This window comes from Pelobates fuscus, chromosome 4 (genome assembly GCF_036172605.1).
Source record: "Pelobates fuscus isolate aPelFus1 chromosome 4, aPelFus1.pri, whole genome shotgun sequence".
NCBI classification, from domain to species: domain Eukaryota; kingdom Metazoa; phylum Chordata; class Amphibia; order Anura; family Pelobatidae; genus Pelobates; species Pelobates fuscus.
Window position 1 is genome coordinate 333566882 of NC_086320.1, and position 27808 is coordinate 333594689.

The following is a 27808-nucleotide window of genomic DNA, read 5'->3' on the forward strand; positions in this document are numbered from 1 at the left end:
TTTTTCATATATACTTTTTGAAAACTACAGCACTTGAGGAAAAAATTAACGTAATTAAAAAACAAGGAACTATATAACAGTAGATTAGGTAAAGATTACTTTTGTTGACAGAGACGCTTTAAATGCCATCCTTAAATATGTAGCAATAGGAACTCCACCACACAGATCTCCAAATATATCCACCAAATGAGGCTGGGGGTGTCTTAATGGTAGACTTTACAGAAGGTAAATTAGACATATGAAAATTTGAAAAATAGAGCTAAATACAAAATAACAGAAGGAGAACAAAATAGAACATTAGTAACATTATAAAGTGTTTTAGGTAGAAAGAAAATGTAACAACTGTACAAAAAGAAAAAATATATAATTACTACGCTTAGTGGCTATTACAGGATTATTTAATATAGTGAGAACAGTCATAAATTCAAAGTGAATTTCAAGTTTCTGATAACAGAGTTGACATAAAGATTTTTTTTCCCAACAATTATCAATTTATGGAATATCCCTATCTATGCTTCTAGGTGGCTTACGTGATTTCTTCAGAGACATCTTCATACCAATTGACTATATGCTAGATGTCCAACCAAGATAGGTAGCTCTAATACAATGTGTTCTAAAATGGTACTCAAAGGAAAACACGGTGTGACGACCATGCACCCTGGAACTAGGTCAATGTAACATCTATAGAACATTGTCTTAAAAATAGGGTAAAGAAAGTTGTCATTAATGGTACATTTTCAAGCTGGACAGAGGTGGCAAGTGGTGTCCCTCAGGGTTCTGTTTTGGGACATGTTTAACATATGTAACATGTTTATAAATGATCTTGCGAAAAGCATTAAAAGTCATGTTTCAGTGTTTGCAGATGACACAAAACTCTGTAAAGTAATACAATGTGAGCAAGATATTACTTTGCTGCAGAGGGATTTAGATAGACTGGGGGACTGGACACTCAAATGACAGATTAAATTTAATGTAGAAAAATGCAAAGTTATGCACTTTGGAGTATAGAATGCACAAGCAGTAAATTAGGGATAACAACACACAAGAATCGCTTGGGAATTGTTATAAACAACAAAATAGGCAACAATGTTCAATGTCAATCAGCAGTGACTAAGGCCTGTAAGGTATTAGCATGTATATGAAGGGGCATTAATTCTCAGGATGGGAATATAATTTTGCCTCTTTATAAATCACTGGTAAGACCTCATCTGTAATAGCCTGTGCAATTTTGGGCACCTGTTCTGAAGATAGGATATCATGGCACTAGAAAAAGTGCAAAGGCGGGCTACAAAATTAATAAAAGGAATAGAACATTTTACCTACGAAGAAAGGTTAACAAATGTAAACCTCTTTAGTTTAGAAAAACAGCACATTGAGAGGATATAATAACATTACACAAATATATCTGGGGCCAATACAAACCATTGTGTGGAAATCTATTCACAAACAGGGCTTTGCATAGGGTATTTGGTCATGCGTTTAGACTGGAAGAAAGAAGATTTAGTCTAAGGCAAAGAAACATTTTTTTTACCGTAAGAACAATAAAGATATGGAATTTTTCGCCTGAAGAAGTGGTTTTATCAGAGTCTGTACAGATGTTTAAACAGCAACTAGATGCATACTTTCAAAAACAGAATATTCAAGGATATAACTTTTCAATGTAGGGTAAATGCTTATTGATCCAAGGATTAATCTGACTGCCATTCTGGGTTAAAGAGGGGATTTTTTTCCTAGTTTGTTGCAAAATTGTAAGTGTTTCAAACTGGGTTTGTTTGCCTTCTTTTGGATCAACGGCAAAAAACTAATGTGAGGAAGGTTGAACTTGATGGACACATGTCTCTTTTCAGTCTATATAACTATGTAACATATCCTTAATGAGCCAATGTATGGTAAATCATTAAATTGACCACCTACAGCATTCACTTTCAAAAGGATACACAAGTCTAACTATACTACCTACACAAAGATAAAGCACCGCGCTTACAGCAGCAGTAGCTTAGTATCCAACAGCTTAAAATACATAGTATTTTATATAGTATTTTACATAGTATTTTAAAATACATAGTATTAAAATACTCACGCTTGCAGGACTTCTCACGGGCGGCTCCTCTCCTATGGAATAACTTGCCTACTGCCATCAGACTCTCCCCTAGTCTTCAATCATTTAAGAAGGGCCTTAAATCCCATCTCTTCAGGAAAGCGTATGGCCTCCCAGAGTAATCTCTCCCTTACATACCTGTCTCTTGCTCTCCTATGGGATAGTGCTTTGCTCTCTCCTCCAGCTCTGCTTCACTCCTACTTGATATTTCCTATCCTAATGTTTCTAATACCCCACCTCCTATAGACTGTAAGCTCATTTGAGCAGGGTCCTCTCCAACCTATTATTCCTGTAAGTTTTCTTGTAATTGTCTTATTTATTGTTGCATCCCCCCCTCTCAAAATATTGTAAAGCGCTACGGAATCTGTTGGCGCTATATAAATGGCAATAATAATAATAATAATAATAATAGTAAAAAATAAAGAGAACGTTACCTGCGCTCTGGCCTAAATCCCCATGCGCATTTAAACAAAATGGAGGCTCTTTAGTTTTATTCCAATGGCCATTTGAATATATAAGCTCACCAGCCACGTCAAGGCAAGCCTCAATAGGCGAGTTCATAGGTGGCTATACTACCTTACAATCCAGATAATACATCGTAGTACAAACATCTGCAAGTAACAGGTAGACCATTGATACATCTTTTTGAAACATATTTTTTTCAGGTGGATTACACAAATTATACTAAATGTTACTGGATGTCAGTAAGAGTGGCTTTCTAGTGAGTAACATTGAAATGATCCTTCAGAATATCGACCTGAGGACTATTAGCTAGTCTAGAACACTATTAATGGCATATGATTATCTACCCTGCAATATTACAGCCTGTAGGACGTATTGCAGGTGTTTATGCCTTGAACTTTTATTTTTTATTTTTAATATAGTACAAACCTATATACTGATGGGCTTGCTGATACCCATTTATGCTGTGAGATAGTGTTATTGTCCGCTTTTTATTTACACCACACTTTATGACTTGAGTCCCTTTGTAATACTTATCCGTGAAAAGAAGCTGTGTTTAAAAACTGGAACATGTTTTATTATCAATAATGTAATCTAATTATCATCCCAACCAGTAAAAACAAATCAAGTAAAACATTTAAATAGTTTAAGATATTTTGCTGATAATAATGCTTTAAATGTCATCATAAAGCAAGTCATTAGGTCGATTCCAGAAATATGGAAATAACATCAATAAAAAATTATGTTGTGTCATTCTAGAATAATATAGTGTTTGCCCTATATAATTACATATTTATCAGTTCCACAAATCTACTTAAGGGACATGAGTAGTATTTTATTGCTATGAAGCACAGTTGACTTCAGAAGTTTGATTGAAGCTGGTTTTCAACCACAAAATAAAAAATGTCTAAACAGATGAAATGTAGATGTGCTGAACACGTTTTAAAGGCTCTTTTTAAATAACTGAACCTCTTAGTTTTCTCCCACATACCACAAGTTCAACAAATAATTGATAAGCAGTCCCTGCTGCTACTATACCTTGTGGCTGCAGATTGAGATGAGCCTGCAGCAATTTGAGAGATTGTCTTCACAGAACATTCATTGCGGACCCTCCAGCAGAAAAGTGGTTAAAAGAAGGAGGGAAACACATATAAAATGAAAATCTAAGCAGATTCTAAAAACGAGACAGAGTGAGTTAGAAATAGAGGGGGAAAGGAAACTCAGTATAGAGCAAAGAAGCCACTAAGGAGAAGACATTACATTCATGGGGTTCTGTGAAGTCCAATGCTTGACAAACATAACGTAAATCAAGCTGAGAGCTGTATGTAAGGTGAACCATACAGGGTCATGTTTTGACAAAGATCGTAAATGTCTCCAGGGTATTGCCCATGCAAGCTCGGTGTGTCACTACCATATCTCGAACAACAACATTTAAAATATATATATATATATATATATATATATATATATATATATATATATATATATATATATATATATATATATCAGATTATTTAAATAAAAACATTATTTTGGTCATCACTACAAAACATTGCATACTTATTTCATTAGTACTTTTATTTAATGTTCTTGAAAAAATTGTGTGGAATTTAAATGTACCTATTGTAGACAACCTACCAAATTAAGAAGGAAAGAAATAATTAGTGCATTTTATTACACATAGATTGGAATGGTTTTAAAACTTCTTCATTCGGTGTTCCAATCTGTTATCTTCAGATAAATGATTTCAGATAGATTCTGAAAGACACTAGAACACTTTAACTAATGGTGCAACTCTTCTATTTTAAACAGCTGACAGGAATTCAATACCAATTTTTATTCACTCAAAGAGTGACCAGCGTATTTAAGTGGTATTGAAGTGAGATTGCGGAATCCCAAACAAGGGTGGACAGCTCATTTCCTATATGTACCTCAAAATGTTTATTGTGTAAGGACCATTTTTTACAGCTAACCTTCAACTTATACTTTTGTCAGTCTACTGCTATCAGCAACAATTTCGCAGTACCTAGAGAATTTTTTGACAGTTAAGATTTTTAATAACAGGTAACAAAAGTATTTGTGCATTGAGCCTTCCTGTTAATTTGCACTGTTATTTCATTGAGAACATTTATGTATCTATTTCACATTTCACATGGGTATCATAACATTTTTTTTTATTTTTTTTTAAGTATGCTCTTTATATGATTTAGCAGAACAAGATGAGAATTTAAAATATTAGTTGTGGCATTATGCAGTTAGGTATTCACACTTTCAAATACAATGCCTAGAGCAAATTATTGTATTAAAAGGGACACCATTGATCTAGATATTTTAGACTGTTAATTATTATCAGAAAACAGGTGTTGAAAAAAATGCATGTTTAATTTATATTTATAAACAAAAGAAAAAAGTCAACTGTGACTAGTATGGCATTTTTGCAACAACCCCAAAGTGGACCTGTATCCTAAAAAAAAGTTACACTAACGAACAGAAGATAAAATAATTTTAATAATTTTGTGTTAAGACGATTTATTAGTTCCGAAGACACCTGCGTACAATTAAATGTTATACTACTGACAAATAATTCACTATGTAGCCAAACCTTTGTTTCTTTTTAATGAAACCTATAACGATTCTACTGCAAGCTAATATAATAAAAGATTTACAAAAGTAATGGAAAATAGCAGTTGATGATAGAAAAGAGGGCCAAGTGCATGCTAGCAAATATTCTATTACAAAAAAAAAAAATCTAAATAAAAGAGATGGATGAAGATGAAAATATGTTTACTTCTGTGTCTGATGAGGCTTTTCCTTTTTAGGTGACAGGTCCACTTTAAGAACAATACGAGGAGTATATAATTTTAGTTCCATTTAAAGAGTGCAACTTTAAAAAGTTACTATCAGTCCTAATGTAGTCTTCATTTAACTTACTTTGGATGATGTAGAGTCACACTCTTGGCAAATCCATCCATACCCTGTCTGTTTAGGAGACTTTTTCAAAGGAGGGTCCAGACAGCCAAAATGGTAGCAGAGTCTGCATTCATCACACCTACAGAAGAAACAAACAAACTATCTTTTACCATAGAGGCTAAATGAAACTCCTCTGAAAAGCCAAACATTTCCTTCATAAGGTCATCAGCATCACTTGTGACCAAAAAAAGGAAAGCGTTAAAAAGCTGAGCTGAGAGTGCGTTTTATTTGCATCAAAGGGCACTGAAATCCTAAACTTTACATTAGTATAGACTCTATATAAGCATAATTAATGTCTGTATGTTGTGTTAATTTTTTATTAACCCCTTTGTGATTAAGGATTCACCAAGATTTCCTGCATTTGTGCTATTCACATTTTCTGGCTAAAGGGGCACTCTTGTGCAGGTCTCTTGCTTGAAGCTTTTGCCAGTTCTGTCCTTCTAATCTAACCATACCTTTTGAGCTTGCCAAACCAGGAAGTAACAAGACTAGTTGTCTGCTTGAAATCCAGGGGGGTGTAACCAGATTAATTTATAAAAGTGCCAATTTCTATTGAAATCTGCGCTTTTTGTAAAATAAAAAAAAATAGGACACATTGTTCACACATAAAGCATTGCAGCAAGCTAGAGTGCTTTATGGGTCAGGAGTGTCCCCTTAAGTGCACCAATTATATTATATTTCATTGTTTAAAGGATAAATATTGACTTTCTTCTTTGTTAAATTTGGTATGCTGTAACTACAAATTTAATAGGGATCCCAGATTCCAAATCCAGTTCATAACAGTTATATTCGTTAAAAGTAAACCTCGCCAAGTAGGGGCAGATTTGAACAAAAATTCAGCCTGGGCATGTAAGGGCCAAGCATTGCAAAATGGGTGAAGGGTGATACGTACACTTCCCAAGGTGGGCATGCCTGTTTGGTGCTGTTTCATGGTGGCTTATGCACAGAGCCTTGGTATAATAAAATTGCCCTGGTGTTTGTTTAACCGAGTGAAAGTTAATTCAATGACATGCTCATTCTGTATTTGCTGGTGACTTCTCTCTGTTGTACTCATAAGTGAAATATCTGAGGGCAAAAAAAGGAACAGGGCTGGGGAAGGGTGTTGTGTGTATATAGGAAGACTGCCTGTGATTTTGCATGAGTTTGGAGGCATATTGTTTATGCATGGTGCTGTAGGCTGTTTGTGAGATTTTGTGGGGATGGGGGGTGAGGGGGGGAGGGAGCTAGCTAGTATATTTTGGTAGTTTAGGTCAGTGTATTGAGGAGATATGGGCTGTGGTATACAAGGGGAAAGCGGCTGTAATGTGGGGGGATAGGGGTTGTAATGAGGGCTAAGCGTTGTGATGGTGATAAAAAAATGTGATTGGGAATAAGGGCTGTGATGGTGATAAAACATGTGATGGTGATAAGGGTTGAGATGGGTATTTGATCTGTGATGGTGATAGTGGCAATAGTAGTGGTGATAGGTGCTGTGATGAGGGATAGGGGCAATATATATATATATAAAAAAACATGTTTAATTAAAAAACAAAACAAAAAAAACTAAAGTTTATTCCCCCCTCCCTCAGGCTTACTTTTGGTTGGGGGAGGATACTACGATTCCAAGTTAGGCCGGTGGGAGATGCTGCTTGTCTGCACCCCATGCAGGTGAAGACAACTTCTCTGGGGAAAGTATCAGAGCATTGTCATGGTAAACCTGCTGCAATGCTCTAATATATTTTGACCTGCTGGGCATTTGCCTATCTTGCCTGATAGCCAGTCCTGTCCTGCCGTGGTATTTAACTAAGAGCATTTTGACACTTTATATAACAATTTTAGGAGCAATCTGTGTCAAATCTGCCTGATATATTTAATCATGTGTGTTATAATTTCAGTGATACATTCACAGATGCACCCAACTGTCCCATTGTGGCATAACATTTAGCAGACTGCCCCCACCACCATCACGACCAGGCCAGGCTAATTGATTATGGGCAAATCAATCACTAGTAATGGGTTATGTCAGCTAAAATGTCAGGTAAGGCTGATCTCAGCATGCTATGCTGCAGCCAGGGATTACTTTTCAATAATGGCACAGAATATTTGTGGCAGACAGTCATATGCTGTTCCACAAACATTCAAAGCTGTTACAGGAAGTCTCAGTACTGAGGCTTCCAGTAAAAGCATGGGACATGCTGCAATCATTGTAATCATAACATGTGCCATTATATCTGTAGGTCCCTATGATGGCTGCATGTGAGACTTCTGACCACTAGGGCAGGCTATCTCTGAGATTTTATGCCTGGGGACATCCATAAAGCGATTTCTGTGATGTCTCACTTGGAAGACATCCAAAAATAGACTGATTCCACAATCAGACTGAAATCAGCTTTTAACCCCTTAAGGACCAAACTTCTGGAATAAAAGGGAATCATGACATGTCACACATGTTATGTGTCCTTAAGGGGTTAAACAGCTCTTTTGTTAAAGGATATTCTCTGTACATCCATGGTTACTAGGGACATAGTGACAATGGATGTAGACTGTACACTGTCATTAAGGGATTAGACATGCTCAAAATGCTACCCATATGATAGCGCTTTAGCAAGTCATTCTAACATGTGCGACAAAGTTAGGTAGCTCTATTGCAGCTACACATGCCACTAATAATACAAATGTTGTCACAGGTGCTTCACCTCCACCTGTCTGAGTCTAATCCTAATCAAGGTTGGGCAATATGTCAATCACACAATAATGCATTTTGTATTATATATTTTAAGATGTTTATGAAATTTGTTGCTTAAGATTCATACCAAAGAAGGTGCTCTGCATCCATGTATATTTAGATATAATCTGGAACCTAATAATACATAAACCACAATGTTTAAATATAAGCAGTGTCCACTTGATCCCTTCTTTTCGAAGAAGAGAATCACAACACCCCACCAGAATGTCCAACTCAGAGTCCAATGCTAGGGTTCAATTAGACAAATGCCAAAAACATAATTAGATAAAATAAAGCTAATATTTCTTAACAATGAACATACCTTCATTCACTATCAGTGTACCATGCCTAAAATTACAGGATAAAAGGGGGCAAGGAGAGAATGCCCCAGGACCACAAAACTGCAATCCTGAAGCACTTTTCTGGTTAAAATTAAATGAAAGAGCTTCGGGATGTCAGTTACCAGAGTACTGCAGGCGTGAGGCAGCAAAACTGTGTAGGTTTCTGCTTGCCCTTGATCTTAAAGCATGGAGTTCAGATTTATGAATCTCGGCCTCCCCTAGTCATTTTTATAAATAGAGAAGAAATATCTCCATTTGTGGTCACTGCTTCATAAACAATAAAGTAGAGGAAACAAGGATATATAAAATATATAAGCAATATGTCTAATGATATAAGCATGTGAACCATGTCTGTCAAACATATTTCAGCATGTGTTCATAACCAAATCTGTCACACCAGAATTTATCGAAACAAACAAACAAAAACAAAAAATTGCTTCAACAATACATCCAGTATATAGGTCCATGCCCCTTTATGATTCACTGAGAAAGCAAGCAATTGTCAATACATTAGTCATTTACTTTATAGTTTAGACCTGGATGTATGAAGTTTAACTTTGCAACTCGACCTGAACATATCAATCTCAATTCACTGCCTGTCATGAACCTTCATTATTGTAACTAGTCAAGTGCTTGTATTAATCTGTGTCTACCAACTCTTCATGTTTTCATTGCACCAATGTGCTCAATGTCTGAATTACACCAACAAGAAAAAGTTAATTAAATTGCTATTTTCCACACATTACGTTAGGGTCCTTATGCAAGCTGAATGTTGATTTATGAAGAGCAGAAACATATAGCATAGGTAGAAATTATAAACAGCAAAGCTTTTACAAACTAGATTCACAGTCTGAGAAGAATGTGCTATATTATATGAGTTCTATCAATGGTACTCCTTGGACCCTATAAAAAGAACTTATAAAATGTGCCCTTATCTATATTACCTCAGTGATGAAACAGCAAGACCATTATTTGCTGTTAGTACCACCTATATTTCTACCTGATAGAAAACAAGATAACACACACTTCTGAGCCTGCAGCCGCACTTTATGTTATAAAACAAAATGATCAATTGTGGTTCTATGCTTTTTATTTATTCACATGTTATATAGAGCATTCTTATCCAGAGTTCATACAAAATTTAACAATTAATCAAAGGCGAGATTACAGACAGGGAAATATAATTAGACAAACTGGAATATTTGGAACACGGAACCCTCCACATGGGTTTAATAATTTAGCATATGAAGCACTATTATTCAAAGTGCGCTGCAGGGCAACCTGTGAGTTTAAAATCAAAAGTGATAATGTGTATAAAGTTTATGATAAATAGCAACCGAGAGTGAGAATATATATTCCAGATGCGAACATATGATGATGAGAGATGGTGAAAAGGTAACTGATGTTGACTTTATCCAGATGGAAACTGGTGTTTTATTCAATTTAGGCACACACTGAGCACCAAAACAATTTTTCCTAATGATGTGGTTTTGGTATACAGAGCATGTTCCTGCAATCTCACTGCTAAATTCTCTGCACTTTAAAAGTGTAATCACTTTATTTATGCAGCCCTAACCACACCTCTCCTGACTGTGACTCACAAAGGCCACCTATGCACTTCATTTTAAAACTTTTTTTATTATACAGTGTGTTTAACGCAGAAGTTCTTATCCCATACTTTGGGAACTGTCTGCTGGAGCCTGCGTGTGATGCAAGTCAAATGTAATAGAGCAGGAGATGGAACTGCTAAAGAAAACACACTGTGTTTAAGATATATTTGAAAATCAAACTCTTTTTTTTTCATGGAGACTGTGTAAGCCACAACAAGGGAAGATATGGCTAGGCTGCATTAACAAAGTGGTTTACCTGCTAAATTGTATAGAATTGACACTGCTGAGGCACGATCTAAAAAGCTGAAGCATTAGGTAAAGTTGTTTTGGTGCTTAGAGTATCACTTGAAGGAATGCTCTTATAGTACTCTGGCTTCACATTTTTCACATGCATATTGCAATTTTGCAACCAGTTATGTATCTTTATTCTATGGTTCTTTGAGGTCTATGGCCAAATTAGATACCTGCCCATTTCAGTAGTTTTTTTTTTTCTTTTTTTCTTAATTTGGAATTTTGTGACAGAGAGATTTGCTAAATCTCTGTTATTTTGGGTATTTCAGTTATTCAAAAATTCAAATTACTACATATATGCATACCATTTACAATCTAGACACCCCAAGGCATGGCATGCTTGGTATATTTTGGGCTATTTTTTTTAGCCAATTTCAAAATCTTAGTAATCTGTGTAATTGTTTTTTTACATGCAGTCTACAGTTTAGCAGTTTTTTAAATATTTTTTACAAAAACTGACATGTGCTGCTACAATATTAATAATAATAAGAAACAATATAATACCGTACTCAGCTGTATTTTTTGAGTACAGAATTACTCTCTGAATACATTTAATAAGTTTTGGATAGGGCCAACAGAAGATCTGTCCATTTCAGTTTCTATTCTTTCAAACACAGAAAATTGATGTTGGAGCATATCCTATATTAGGGTATTTTGAGAGACCACATGTGCAAATTATTCAAAATGCATTTGAAAATGACACTCTTGTGATGCATTTGAGCTGTATTGAGGGGTGATTTTGATAATTATTTTTATTATAAACCAAAACTTATTTTGGCCAAAATATTAAACAGACACGCTAAGCACAAGATCTACTATAACATTACGTAGTAGTTCTGGTACAAAGAGACTGTCTCTGTGTTCAGCATCTCTATGAGGATATGCTGAGTGGTGCTGTGCTATGATATGCTAACAATGACAGGCAAGGAGTGGCCATTTTTCACCCACTACTTGCCTAACCTTGCTCATTTATTTTGTCGTTAGTAACTTTGATAAGAACAAATTCAGTAGAGTGGAGAGAGAGGAAGCCAGATTGAAGAGGGTCAAGGAGAGAGTTGGAATTGAGGAAGTGAGACATACAGGTAAACACAAGTCTTTCCAGAAGCTTTGAGGAAAAAGGGAGCAGGGATATGGGACGATAGTTAGAGGGGCAGGACGGGTCGAGAGATGTTTTTTTCAGGATAGGTACTACAGTGGCATGTTTAAGGTCAGCAAGGACAACAGCAGAAGAGAGAGAGAGCAGTTGAAGATGTGTGGTAAGGAAGGCACAAGACAAGAGGAGAGAGATCTGATAAGGTGAGATGGGACAGGTAGCGTAGCCACCTATGTTCAGTCACCAGGAAGAAAGTCTGAACAGTAGGAAAGGCATGATCTACGTGTGGTTGAGAAAGAGAACGGCAAGGTGGGGAGAATTCTTTCCATAGCTGTTCAATCTTATCGGTAAAGTAGCATGCAAAGCTATCGGCTGTAAGGTTAGTTTGGCGGGTGGCCACAGCAGGGCGAAGAAGAGAGTTAAAGGTATCAAAGAGACGCCTCGGATTGCGGGAGCATGAACTAATGAGAGAGGAAAAGTATGACTGTTTGGCGATGGGCAAGGGCTGCGCTCTATGAACACAATATGAATCTATAATGGAGAAAGTCTGACTGGGTGCGAGACTTCCTCCAGGAGTGTTCAGTACAATGGGAGCATCTTTGCAGGTAGCGTGTTGATTTAGTATGCCATGGTTGGGGGCGTGTCCTCCTCGAGGTGCATGTTTGGAGTGGGGCTGCAGTGTTCAACGCAGAGGTGAGGGTAGTGTTATATGTGGAGATGGCCAGTGAGGGAAGGGATGGATAGCAGTTGTGAATCAATATCAGCTGACAGCTGATGGAGGTCAATAGAATTAGGGTTCCTCCTGAGTTGAGGGGGGTTAGGCTGAGGTTGTTAGGTGATGGGATACTTGAGAACAAATGATAACAGGTGGTGCTCAGAGAAAGGAAATGGAGTGTTGCACATATTAGATACTGTACATGCATAAGAGAAAATGAGGTTGAAGGTATTGCCAGCTACATCGGTGGGAGAATTAGTCCAATGTGATAGCGCGAGGGAGGAAGTAATTGAAAGTAGTTTAGAGGCTGCTGAGGTCAAAAGTGGGTTAATGGGAATATTGAAGTCCCCAAGAATTAGGGATGGAATATTAGAAGAGAGAAAGTAGTGTAACCAGGTACCTAGATGGTAGCTGAATGCCAATATGCATCTATGAAACATTACTTCCACCCATGTCCATGCGCAATTACAATATGACTTATAGAGAGCGATTTATTGTATGTTTTTATTGTATTGTTATTCTTATCTTAATAAATTGTTGGATTTCCTCTATAATGGTATCCTGATTTAACATGTTTTCTAACAATGAATAGAACCTGGGCATCATTTAATGTGAACACAATGTGAATGCTCCTTTTTTTGACCTTTATATATTTGCGCTGGGAAGCACCCAGGTTAGTTTTGTTTACTATTATTTTTCATGTTGCGGGAGTGGAAGAACTGGGACTATATATATAACTAGAGGCACCTTTTAAATTCAAGGAGATGGATTGGTTATGGTACATACAGTGTCCCCCTTAAGAGAAATGTATTACAATTATTTATGTGTTAAATTTGCAAACTGAGCAAACCTGGTCTAACTGCAACTACTGCAATACTATAACATAAAACATACACTATTTACCTCATCCCTAAGCCCATTGACTCAGCTACTTATTGCTCTTTTCTTTTTCTTACCCTATCCCTCCTCCTTTCTATGTTTGCCTTAATGTTCACCAAAATTGCAAACTAGTTGTCGTAATCGCTATGGAATTGTCAGTTTCATATTATGTGCATTTACTGTGTCATTTCTATTGTACCTCTCTTTGAAAAACCTTTCAATAAAGGTACATTAGAAAAAAAAAAATTGCAAATCCAGCTACACACAACAAATGCTAAATGCCATCCCCCCCCCCCCCCCCCCACCCTAAAAAGGGTGAAAAAAAGAGAACAACAGTGTTGTTAAACAATAAGAAACGATAGCTTGCAACTGACTGAAATGGAAAAACAGAAGCTTTATATTTCAATAATTCTGAATGAATTCTGGAAAGGTCATTCAGCGTGAAATATATTTTTGCCATTTTTTCCCTTATTGCATCTGAGACTGTACATGCTGTACACATCATCTTTCTTGTGCTTGTTAATAAGTCTGGAATGATGTGCCTGGCCTATTGTAATCCACAGAGATTTACAGAAATATGTACTGTTAATATCTGTTCTCTTCTTGAAGGTAATTATATATTAGGTTGCACTGCATTAACAATGCTGGAGTTTGGCTGCATAGTTCTAATTGATTTATCAACAGACGAGAAAAAATACCAACCTAAAGTTGTACTTCATATTTTTAAAACATGGTGTAATGCAAGCAAACAAAGTCATCTTTTTTCCATTAGTAAAAAAACATTTCCAAAAACCAAAAAGTTCAAATTAATTTCTAATTAATCTATAAAATACACATTATTTTTTATATACCTACACATACTTAAATACTTAAAGGGACACTACAAGCACCAAAACAACTTTAGCTTTTGGTGTATAGATCATGCATATGCAATCTCAATGCTCAATTATTTGTCTTTTAAGAGTTAAATCACTTTGATTATGCAGCCCTAGTCACGCCTCTGTCTGCATGCGACTTGAAAAGCCTTCCTGTAAAGAGTCATCTAATGTATAAAGTTATTTTATTGCACATTCTAATTAATTTAGAATGTTGTATCTCCTGCTCTGTTAAAAGCCTATTAGACCGTACAGGAGATGTCTATGTGTTATTAAAGTTCAATTTACAGAGGAGATAAAAGCTTCTAAAGTAAGCCAACATCAGATTGAAAATAAAACAGTTTTTAATGCAGGCTGTGTCAGTCACAGCCAGGGAAGGTGTGGGTAGGGATGCATAAACAGAAATAAAAGTAATTTAACTCCTAAATGGTAGAGATGTCCTCTGCACCACAACTGCTTCATTAAGCTAAAGTTGTTTTGATGCCTATAATGTCCCTTGAGCAAACACTTGGATGGTGACTTCAGAGATTGTGCAGTTTGCATTTTTTTTGTCTTTTCATGATCTCAAGTATGGGTTTTTGGCATACGTCCTTACTATTTTAGACGTAACCCATAAAGCACTTCTCATTTATAAAATATACAGATATATCCTCTTTAAAATGGTCAGTTTCATTTACATATAACAAACACATTGTTTATTAATTTTCTTAAATAACTCAAAGTAAAAGAAGTCCACAGATGAGAATGTATGTGTATATTTATTGACACAAGTTAGCTAAATGAATGAGAAAATACTGTTACTTTGCTAGGGTGATGAATTATTCCCTTCATGTGGGCACACATCTAATTCCAAGCAATGTCTAAAACACAAAATCCACTCTCAAAAACATGCATTCTAACTAAATCTTTACCTTCATAAATCAAACAGATGTGTGTCTATCTCCTCAGGCATTTACATTATTAGTTGAAGTGTTGAAACACATTTTCAATTTTAAATATTTACTTTGAAGAGTGTGTAAAAGAAAATTAAACGATGCAAATGGTAATTGTTCAACCAAGTTTCGCTGGACACATTTTAAAGCTGCAAAAATTAAAAATATATATCAAGCTCTAACAAATTATGTAAATCAAAGTTAAAACTAATTCTGAAAAACGTTTAAAAAAATAAGATATTTACACCTGCACTTGTAAATAACAGTTGCTAATTGTGATGTTGACATTGTTAAATTACCACGTTATTGAGTGTGGATTAGGTTCAATGTTTTAGTCACACAAAGTGCATTTTATCTTCATTATTTCTGTTGGCATGTTAAATCTTGTAAGCAACTAATGAAAGAAATAATGCTGAGATTAAAGGCTCTGCCAGAAGTTAGGCACAGCTGGTAAATTCAGAGGAGGACGACTTGAGACACTAGTGATGAAACAGACTCATGCATGCAATTATTAGTATAAAATATTGTGTATTTTATAGTAAGTTAGCAATATGACATCGAGCCCACCACCAGTTGTATCATTAGCTTACAACTAGGACTTTTCTACATGGGACATTAATTTAAATGTATCTCCTGTGTTTGGATGAGAACCACAGCAGAACGCATATGGCTAATCTGCCTTTGCAGAGCAGCATAAGGTGTATACGGCTGTTCTTCTCAGTAGGGCAGTAGTCCATTATTATATTAAACATGTATAAGGGTGTTTGTGTATAGGTGTGTTACACAAGGATGGTACTTTATTAGATTTTTGTAAGTCTATATGATAAGGACATCTGCCCCAGACAAATATTCAAATATAGTCATATGTTGTTTCAAGAACTATGTAATAGCACAACTAGTACAGTGATCTGTCAAAAGGAATATTATTTAAATCGAGATACAATCTTTTTATTTTATTTTTTATTGTATCTTTTAAATTATATTATCATTATTTTTGATTAGGATTATTTAAAGCTTAGGGCAGAAGAGGTACAAACATGTCCCAGTCTGCCCAATATTCTTTAGAAATATACACTTGCTGTTGCCACCATTAACTCAGCTTCTCTCCCAATAATGATACACTGGGAAAGACTGTAGGGGGAAAAAAATCACTTTTTTTTTCCAATTGTACTTTATTGAGGATTTTTCAATGTATTACATACAGCCAGTCATTTTCATGTACAACATATAATCACAAAATTGTGCGTTCAAAATATTAGCTGCCAGTATCACAGCTTCCTATAACTGAAACCATACATGCATCAAAAAAGAGTTTAAAACAAATTAAAATAAAATACAGTAATAAGAAAGGAAAACAGATTCACAAATAGACATGTCTACTCATGAACAACTCTCTAACAATTATTTTGATGACAAAGATATGACCTATCACAACAATTGCCCCTGTTCCATGACTTTTTATCCAAGCTCAGCCCGTGAATCACTGTCTCCAGTAAACCCATCCCCCATTCTCACAGTACTGTATAATTGTTTCCATTTATCCTAAGTTTTTCTTGCCAAACTTTGTAGTCTTTGCTGAAGAGTCAAGAGGCATTTTCTTATAAAGTAGTATAGTTGGACGTTCAGTTAGTTGTTTTCTAAGCTTTGGCTATTAAATTACATGCCAACACGCATATAATAGCAACCAACTAGTTCTGGCCTGGTGTCGGGAAGGTAGGGAACAACAAGAACAGACAATTATAAGAGGACATGGAGAAGTCTTGTATGCTCAGAGAGGATATTAGGTCTCCCACATTTTGCCACAATGGTTGAAATAAATAGGAGAATATGCTTTGTGAAGGTACTCCAAACTTTTGCTGCAAAAATGGCACTATGACTCCTCTATCATATATTGTGGCTATGTTGGTTATTCCCACTTATATCTATTTAGCTAAGGTAATCAATAAGGAAATTGTCAGTAGGGCTTTTGGATTGAAATGTGTTCCTCACCCCAACAATGACTTCAATTGGTCCTATATCTTTATCATTACAGCTGTGGTTGTGAACATAATCAAGTTCCTTAAATGTAAGGACACTAGTGTCCACAAGTGATCTCTCGGGGCGCCATAAGGGAACTGTCTATGCTCCATGTACACCCAATGGAGCATACTTTCTGGGGCATGCATTGAGATTGCAGACACCAACATAGTTACCTTGTAATATTGTAGTAAATAAGGCATACCAACTGTGCCTCTATGTGGATATTTTTGTAACAACATAGGAGGTATTTTTGGTTTACGAGTGGCATATGGCATATTTACAAAGAATGCATAGATTGTTATAGGATTGTAAAAATGTATAGTATTCAGGGGAGTATTTTCATCTTTAAGGAGTTTATTTTGGCCAACCAAATGATTTTTAAATTTTTCCATTTGTGAAACTCCAGTCTACATATTTGCAGCAGGGGGTATAGTTGTATTTTATGATATCTGCAACCTTGGTGGGTATCTTAACTCACAAATATATAACAAATGTGGTTCTCCAATCAAATGCATGTTTTCCGGATTAGTCACAGCAAGAAAAATATAATTTGTGAATAAGGATGGACAATATTCAGCTCCCTCCACTAATGCTCCCTTTATCTCTTGATATTAACAAATGTGTGTCGCTAAGTGTTTATGGCTAATATATAAAAAGCAGGGGATACAGGGGGCACCCCTGTTGTGTTCCATTTGTTATTTGGAATAGCACAGACCGAAAATCTCCATGGGAAACTCTTGTAGCTGAAGCATGATATAGTGCCATTATTCCTTTAATGACTGCTGTTAAGGAACCCAAAACAGATTAGGACCTGATTCATGTAAGACCAGTTCAGCCTGCAAAAGGCCTTTTCCACATCAAGTGCTATGAAAAGGCCTCAGTTTTCCATATCCTGTACCTGGGAGAGGATATTCAATAACTTTGTGAGTAGTCTGATCCCGGAAGGCCTCTAACAAACCCTGACTGATCCTTTTGCATTATCTTTTGCAGCTGTGGAACCAATATTCTGCTAATCAGCGTTGCATACAGCTTAATGTCACTATTCAGGCGTGATATTGGCCTAAAATGTTTACATTGGGTAGTTGCTTTCCCTGACTTGGGTAAGGTGAAAACATGTGCTGACAGCATTTCTGAAGTCAGTCTACATATTCTATAACTATGGGCAAGTAATGTGACCAGGTGGGGCGAGAGGATGCCTGAGAAAGTTTGGTAATTCTTATTGGTGAGGCCTTCTGGGCTTGGTTGCTTGCCTGTGGTTAGTTGAGATATTAGTTTAGAGACCTCCTCTCTCTGAAATTTATTTTGTGAGTTTGTCTATGTCTATGTCATCAGATGATAAGTTAGGGAGGTCAATGGTAGCTAAAAACTATTACTATTATTACTTTGCGTCAATTCAATTCTAGTGTAATATTGTTGCCCTAGCTTGTTAGCACAACTAGCGTACGTTATGAATATGCCTCTAAAATATGCTTTGTGTGCTAACCAGATATCTTCAGTTGTGAATTGTGAGGCAGTGTTGGTCAAGAAATAGTGGTTTAGATCTTATTTAAGCTGGGAAAGTATTGTAGGATCTGTTAGTAATTGGCCATTTAGTCAGTTACATCGCCAGTTACATCGCCTTATAGCCCCGATCTGGGTGACCAACATATCCAAAAATCACCCAGATCGGTTCAGGGGTTCGAGATTTCCATGGAAGTCAATTATTTGACCGACCGTGCACATGGACCTATGCCCAAAACCATGAAATCAGGGCTTGTGGTCAGTCAACTTTGGTAACAAAAAAACGAAGTTTAACCCCTTGAGGACCAAACTTCTGGAATAAAAGGGAATCATGACAGGTCACACATATCATGTGTCCTTAAGGGGTTAAACAGATTCCCAAACTGAGGAAGAGAATGGTTTCTGGAAAGGCAAAATAGGGGTTTTGACATAGCTCCCCCCAGTTCCATAGGACAGCATACCCGCTTAGGGTTGGCTTGGGGATGTCCGGTCAAGTTGGTTATTTTTCTAGCTCCGGAAAGTGCAAATCCAGGGACACCCAGGGAAAGCCACTAATGGCGGTTGGGAGGTTTAATTCTTGAACAGGGCCTTTGTATATGGCTCATAGTCAGTGGGCAGGAGGCTAGCGTCCACACTCCTCCAGGAGTCCGTAGCGAACGTCCAAGCAGAGAGGCGTTTGTCACAATAATCAAATGGCAAAAAAATTCAAATGAGATTTCCTCACCTACGGACACCTTACATCATAGATAAAGTCATTCAGAACAAGTAATTTATTGCCTTGTTTTTTTCTAGAGAACTGCGGGATAGCCTTTGCATACCAAACATTCTCATATAATAAATGGGGGGCATCTGGAGAAGATTAAGTTTAAAAAAGAGTTAAAGGATTGTCCCAACAAATGAAGGACCTTCAGGATGAGTTAATGATCCACTTGTTAAACACATGTAAGATCTATCTGTTGAAATGTTGTCACTGGTCTATATTTCCAATTAACGTTTCACAATTTTGAATCGGAATTGGCAGCAAATTCGCCTAAACATTGTGTTGGCATTTGATTGCATTATAATCAGCTGCTTGTAACTGAGTCAAACACCTGCTTTTAAAAAGTACAATACAAACAAACTATTGGAAAGAATTACAATAACTTTGGCAGTTACAAACAAGTCCCTCTATTCTCTATCATTTGAATGGTTTATCTTCTGGCAGTCAGCGTGCCATTGTTTTAATCATCAGGAAACATTTGACAGAATACACATTTGTACGTAATCATTCGTAATTCCTTTTTAATTTGAAACAATCAAAACATCAAAAGTGACAACGGGTTATTTTCCATCCATTAATAAGCTGCAGCACATTGCTCCTTGACCATGTACCATGGTTCTTTGCTCGAAATGAGTTAGAACTTAATCAATACTGTAGATTCTGATTGTACAATGTAAATGAGATAAACGAGATAATGACTAAGACAAGGAGGAGGTCAATCTAATTTTATTTACAAAGCCCGGTAAACCCATCCAATTTCATTGGACCACAGAAAATCTTATCAGCAAGCATGCAGAAGGCTAAATGTGCTCACAGGGGGACATATACTGCGGCACATTGAATCAGGGATTGCAAAGCCAAATACACAGAATTACTTGAGAGAAAAGACATGCTAACCTGTTAATCTACGCCACAATATATTATTGTTAATCTTTTTAACACTAAACGTAATGTACAAAGGAAAACAGCAATCCGGATGGTAAGAAACTGTTTTTGCATTTATACTAGCTCGAAAAAGACCTCTAGCAAAATGAAGGGCATACGATATTCCACACAGCTCTTTTTGATGACTTTTATATCCGAAACAAAAATAGTGTCCTTATTATTACATTGCTATTGTTGGCAAGTTTCATTTTGTTGGCTAAGTCGCGGGATGAGAGTAATGAGGATATACATTGAGAACAAAAAAACAGCATCTAAAAGTAAAATGAAGATGGCATAATCTGAACATTGGGAAATAAGGCTTCTTAAATGGGCATGTGTCTTCTATGTATACATGCGCTGATGCAAACACAGTGCTTGCTGTTAGTCAGTTATATATAATATCTATCTATCTATCTATCCATCCATCCTGGGAAAAATAAAGTACACCCTCTTTGAATTATGTGGTTTTACATATCAGGACATAATAACAATCATCTGTTCCTTAGCATGTCTTAAAATTAGGTAAATACAACCTCAGATGAACAACAACACATGACATATTACACTACATGACATATTTACCTACGCCGTAAACTACCCCCCTACTCTATTCAAGCACCCAAGCCAGCCCACTGAGGGTGGACCATGCAGAGTGTACTGCTTCAGCGCTCTCTGCAGGGTCCTAGTGCCCTTAGCATAGCGCAAGCACGTCTAATGATGTGCACACACTTTGCTTTCTGGGGACAGTTCCCTGGTGTCCCCAAAAGTGGGACATCAAGGAACAAGGTCAGGATGGCAGGGCACGGCTCTTCAGTAAGGATAATCCTGCCAAAATCAGGACTCTTGGGAAGCCTGCACAAGCTGCACAGTGCAGCATGAGTCTCCTGGTAGTCTTTTCTAGTTGTTAAATTAATTTTCATGATTTCTTGTCAAGCGACTGGGAAATGATGTGGAAGATACATGTGCCGCAATACCTCTCCTGTAACAGGTATATTTACACCTGCTCCTGGAGTTGATTTAATTCACCCACAGTGTCAGTCACGTATTTCTCTCTGAAGTGTACTTTTCAAATACACGGCAGGCTGATTTTCTGGGAAGATTAAAATAGAAAAGGACAGAACTTTCAATACATTTTTCTGCCAAACTGAGTTTAGCCTTAAAAATGAGAGTCTCTGACAAGAATAGAATCGAGCTGGGTATGATGTGGATCAGAAGTTTAATAAAAAAAAATATATAGCTACACCTTTACCTAAACCATATACAGAAAAGAAAATGCTGAAGTGAAATGGAAAAAAAAATAAGACTTTTTAATTTAAAATGCACACATGCAAACTAAAGGTTTACATATATACGTGAAAATATTCAACAAGACAGCAGCCGACTCTGTATTCAGAACTCAACGAGATTGAAATATTTCTTTAGAGATTTGCAGAGACAACGGTTCTACGGTGTTCTTATATTTTACACGTTTTCCCACAACAGAAAACAGCGAAGATATATGAAGAACATTACTTGAATGCATCCTTAATTAGTAAATATAAACAGATAGGAAAGACAAAGACATGGAAGATCAATGAAGCAGCAGAAGAGGGATGGCTCCTGACACTAAACCAAATGAGAGTAACACTGTGGAACCTTTTCTGGCAATCTGAGCTCTAATTAGCCTAATGATTCATGCCCTTAAAACATGTCATAAGCAGACAAACATGAACACACATGGCAGAGGTACACTGTGATGACATCATTAGCACCTGGGACAAAAAAATTTAAAAATAGAACATATTGAGCACATTAAGTAGGTTTTATTCGGCTAAGATAAAATGTAATATGTTTTGTAAAAAAATATAAACATAAAATGCAAAAATCACACATATGTATATTAACAGAAAATATATAGAAGTTGTGCTAACAGATGATATTATCATGCACATCCCAAAGATTCATATGATGAAGGGGTATGAACATTTTTCATCAGCATTGCAAGATAAGGCATCAACAATTTAAACAGTATATACACGTATGTTGCATAATCTACGGGCAGATCGTGTTTTCAAATTCTGTATCGCACAGTGGGAAGTCCCACTGTAAAATATATGAAAGCCATATTAAGTAGTGTGATCCAACACTTGAATTGTTAGACTAGACAGCAGCGGTGGGAATAACACATCCCAGCAACCAGTCTGCGATAAGAGTCACAGACTTAAAGTGTGCTTTATTAATACATATGTGAGATTGTAGTGTGCCTCCTAGCACCTCTAGACAACCATGACATATTTTATGTGAATGAACCAACAAACGCATCTAATTTTAATGCCAAGTCCATACTCGCCAACTTTGCTCTGACAGTGACAATTCACATCAATTAACATGAAAAAGATACGTGATTCTGGCTGGAATTCAGGTCATTAAAGCCAGTCATTAAAGTCGTTAAACTAGTTAACCTTCACTTTCCTTCTTCTCAGACAGCAATCATTCTTCTCATATGGTAAACTTGTTTGTTAACTGTAATGAAAGTTTTGTGTTTTTTTTTTATTTAAAGAGATATGCATCGCTTGACACTTTTTTTTTTTAAACAAGCAAGCAAAAAATGATGTAATAAACATTTCTAAACGTACTAGAATCATGGTCAGATTGCACAGTTGGGCACACCTCTAAGCTAGGATAGCTTCCTCAGCCTCCTCCCTCCCTTTTACCCACCTATATTTGCTTCAGACCAATCCACTAATCGAGAAACAGTGTATTATAGTGCAAAATAAAGAAGCTCCTCATTCTTCCTGCCAGGACTAGCACACCAGGAGAGAGAAAGCAGATACATTCAGCATTTTTACACTCAACATGAAGACACCCAGTCACCCACTATAGTGAAGTACTGGGATAATACATCTATGAGGAGATAGTGATTGGTGCAGTGAGGCAAAATAGATATAGATTCTAGCAAGTAAAGTTGAATGTTTGAGAAGTACAATATTTAAAAGGAGATAAATGGTTCAACTGTGTTATTATATTATAAAGTATCACTGCTCTGTTAATACATTATATATGAGTACCGTATGTAATTTCTGCAATAACAAAATAATACAGTAGAATGGTCTCGCTACACTGTAGCTTTCTGTGCTGCTTTAAACATAAAACGGTTGGTTGTGGTTAGCCTTTAACCCCCCAATGGATGGTTTCAGGTACGTAAACCTACCTTAAACTGCACCCCTCAGCCACTGGACTCCAACCAAAGATGTCACCTTTGGGGCTCATTGTATAGATACACTTTAGTAAATTATTGTTAAACAACCTCCTTTCCACTCACATTGATCTTTAGCCAGTTGATATAAGTATCTTTGAAAACAATGCATGGTATTGGAATTTACATCTCGACTATGACAACAATTCTGATATCAAAAACGTATCCATTGTGCTGTTGGTTGTCTGTACAGTAAATCTTTTAAATGGATTGGGATTATGAAATGAAATAGTTGACTCTTGTTGGTGTTCTACTGTGGAACACAGATACAAGAAAGTAATTTATACCAGAATTGTATGATTTATTTATTAAATCATGTTTCAGGCAAAACCTTTGTAGACAAGTAGTTGACCCAGATTTATAATAAATACACACATAAATAAATAAATAAATAAAATGCTACCATTAAATTAGAATTTATTCAAACATGTGTACATTACAAATGTATTATGTTTCTACTCTACCTCAAGGTAAAATTATATTCTGATTTAGAGAAACCGAAGTTGGTTTTAATATTTGCATCCCGTGAGGATTATAAAAACTAATTAGAAAACTAGGTTGTCCGAACAGAAAATCCAGTTTATGTCTGACTAGTTATATGAGAAGCTGTGATTTATATTATGTTACAATTTTCATCCCTTGCAGTTAGGGACACTTCAATAGGGGGAATTTAATAAAAATGATGGGTGTTTTTGTTGATAGACCATATGAATAATGCAAGCTTATAGAATAATGTCTAGATGCATCATCGCTTGTCCTCTAATGTAGATTCCACAAAGATAAAATGCTTATTATGAACGATTAATAATATCCTTTTGTGTTAGTAACATAGCTCTCTTTATTGCACTTGATTAAATGTGATTTTGAATAACATCTTTAATATAAGACTACCATTAAAACAGCTGCAGGAAATCACAGCACTAGACTGATAAAAAGAAATGCTATTTCTGTTCAAGGATAACAAAGGAACACATTGCTTTTGACTCCCATAGGCTTCTGTCACTTTCAGTGAATTCAAGTACTGAAAGTCATCAATTGCCAAAGAAGCACAGGGGAAAAAGACATTACTTATTAGGACAAGTCTGACAAGACATTTATCCGGTATTTTCTAACAATACACATATCAAGCATTCTTGATGAGTGTGGAAAAATGAGCAGGAAAATGAAAAGCTTTGTCATTGTAAATAGCAACCTAATCAATTACATTCATACCAAAAAGCATAAGAGAAATCACTGGTTTGTTCTGATAAAACCTGCAGAAAAGGGAAAACATATATTTTGTTTATTTGTCCGGTTACATATTCTCAAAGTTATTGATATTGGGAAATTGATTCAACTAACTAAATAATGCATTTAAAGGGACACTCTGGTCATTTCAGGATCACAAATGCAATTTCAAGAATATAAGGTTTAAAACAAAACAAAAAAAAAAAACATCATAGTTCTACCAACATGTCTCCCATGACAAAGTAGTAAGACAATTAGAAAGAGATATATACTGTAGTTCTTTTTCTCCCTAAAGCCTTGCACAGCATTTTCTTTTTGTAGTCAATGAGGGCAGTCAGGATCTTAAAGCATCTAACTTGAAAGGAAACAAAAAGAGAGGATTGCTTGAACAAATAGAGGTGTTGTAGAGACTCCAGGCAATATTCCTCAAACCTAGTGAAAAACGTAAGTCACAGCTAAAATTGTTTACATGGAATAATTCTCCAGCTCGGCTCTAGTCACAGCTTGTCTATTCTACCTTCTGTTTTATCATTTAGATTTACATTGCTAAAATACTGAGTTTATTGAATAACATTTAAAGTCTTTTAAACAATGCACTGCAGTGGTATACCATGGAACACATGATTGTGATAAACTGCATTTGTTAGCCCACTGTTCCTGTATGCCTCCTATGTCCATTATGGTTATATATTCAAGGCACACAACATCCGCCTATCTTCCAATTTTGGGATCAGGATGGGATTGGTGGAATGAGTTTGGCTCTGGGTGCATACCAGTAATACAGCTTGCGTTACTGGCAATGACCAAAATTGACAGGCCCAGTAAGGGGAATGGCAACTTGACTGGCAGCCTGCAGGCACATTTAATAATGAACTCACACTGTGCTGGTTGAGGATATATCCCTGATGTCCCTAGATGCAGGACATCAGGGTAACAACTAAGGATGGGACACCAAAATAAGGACTGTCCCTTTCTTCATCTGAATATAATATATCGAAGTATACATCAAAGTATCTTGGCAGTGAAGTAGAGTGGACTGGAATGCGCATGCATGAACAATGACAACTTCAGTGTACTAGTCAGTGGGGGTACTAGACACCGTTGAGTGAGCATGTGTGCTGTTTGGCCATCCCATTCAAAAAGACTGAGCGAGTAGAGGATGGAATATGCATCAAATTTGACGTTAAGCTTTAACATTCCTCCGTAGAAACTATTTGGATGATTCAGAAGGGGACAATGCAATATGTGCAGAGCAAATAAAAGTGTGGCACATATGCTTCAAGATAATTGAGAGTCTGTTGAAAGTCATCAACGTTTTGAAAATTGATTGAGAAATGCAATGCAACAAAAGTGGCTGCAGCTATGGGCAACTGGTAATCGGCAGCTTCATCGAGACAGCGAACACAACCAATGGGATGTTTTTTGTGAAATATTAAATCACCCAGTTGACTTATCCCCCCCTACAGTCCAGATTTAGCGCCCTGCGACTTCTGGCTTTTCCCAAACTAAAATTAACTTATTATATATATTTCCAACCATCGATGAGATTCAGGTAAATATGACGAGGCAGCTGATGGAGAATCCAACAAAGGATTTTGCATACTGAACAGTGGAAGAGATGCTGGAAGACCTGTGTGAGGTCCCAAGGTGCCTATGTAGAAAGGAACTATGTCCTTATACAATGTTTCTTGTATCTTATATAAACCTTGTATATATATATATATATATATATATATATATATATATATATATATATATATATATATATAAATCCAAGGCTCCTGCAACTTTAACAAAATAAATACCTGGTGCTCTGGTCACATAAAGTATAAATATTGAAAGAAATACCGTCACTCCATGATTTTGTTAAAAAAGATGAGTTCTTTATTCTTACAGTTCCAAACAGTCAACATTTCAGCTCTTGTACAGAGCTTTCATCATGTCCTGATGAAATCTCTATACAAGAGCTGAAACGTTGACTGTTTGGATTTTTACAAAATCCTGGAGTGACGGTATTTCTTTCAAAATATATATAAATCCTTGTTTGAAGTGCACTCACAGGACTCGGAATTATTTCAAATCGTGCTGTTTATTCAAAGCATCAAATTTCCAGTAAATGGTGTCAACGTTTATTGCTAAAATTGCTATCTTATTTATATTTTTAATTATATATGTATATGTACAATACAATACAATATATATATATATATATATATATATATATATATATATATATATATATATATATATATATATATATATACACATATATTCAGCCCCCGGAGGACTGAAACTTTGACACCATTTACTGGAAATTTGATGCTTTGAATAAACAGCATGATTTGAAATAATTCAAAGTCCTGTGAGTGCACTTCAAACAAGGATTTATATATTTGGAGGTCGAAGTTTGCACCTGGGCAAGACCGGGAGCAGTGAGTGCAGGACATTACATTTATTATATATATATATATATATATATATATATATATATACATACAATGTATGATATGGTACAATACATACATATATATATATATATATATATATATATATATATTGAGAGAGAGAGAGAGAGAGAGATACATACACACACACACACACATATATATATATATTGTACCATATCACACCTTATAATGAAAGCTGTTAAAATTGCCATCTTATTTATATTTTAAAATAAACCATGCCATTAAACATTTATTTAGTAAAAATAAAGGAAATCAGGAGCACACCCAGAATCCCCATATTTATTTAAGATAGGTTATTTTAAGTAGCCTTATAAAATGTAAAACTGTATTTCTATGTCTATGTTGTTCCTTAATCTGTATATTGTATAAAACATTTATTGGACATGATATATACTTCATGAAGATATACCAGCTATAAATTAAAGTGCACCTATCACAGTAGACATAAGTTGAAGTTAAATAAAAGTATATATGAATTACAAAAAACCCAAATGTTTAGATTTTTTTATTTTTTTATTAACATAAAGATACAGTTTAACCTTTACTCATTAATCAATGTTCCAGGTAGTGGGTTATACCGGCTATATACATTTAATAGAATATATTTTGCTTTTATGCAAAACTCTAATGTTTTCATAACAGGTTTGTAGATTACATGGAAGGAGTCTATAATATAAAACAAATCGAGAATAAATAAATTGTTTT

The 27808-nt window shown here is 35.8% G+C and overlaps 1 protein-coding gene across 5 annotated transcripts in view; it reads right to left on the bottom strand.

The window, feature by feature from the left end:
* Positions 1–27808, bottom strand: part of PHF14 (PHD finger protein 14) — a 325814-nt gene that overhangs the window by 119166 nt on the left and 178840 nt on the right. For 3 of the 5 annotated variants that reach the window (XM_063452421.1, XM_063452419.1, XM_063452418.1), the window contains 2 exons: positions 5492–5609; positions 3599–3645 (listed from right to left, as the gene is read on the bottom strand). In XM_063452421.1, coding sequence (XP_063308491.1) covers positions 3599–3645; positions 5492–5609 — 165 coding nt within the window. Of the gene's footprint in view, positions 1–3598; positions 3671–5491; positions 5610–27808 lie in introns of all 5 variants that reach the window. The other 2 variants (XR_010090781.1, XM_063452420.1) reach the window with 2 other exon arrangements.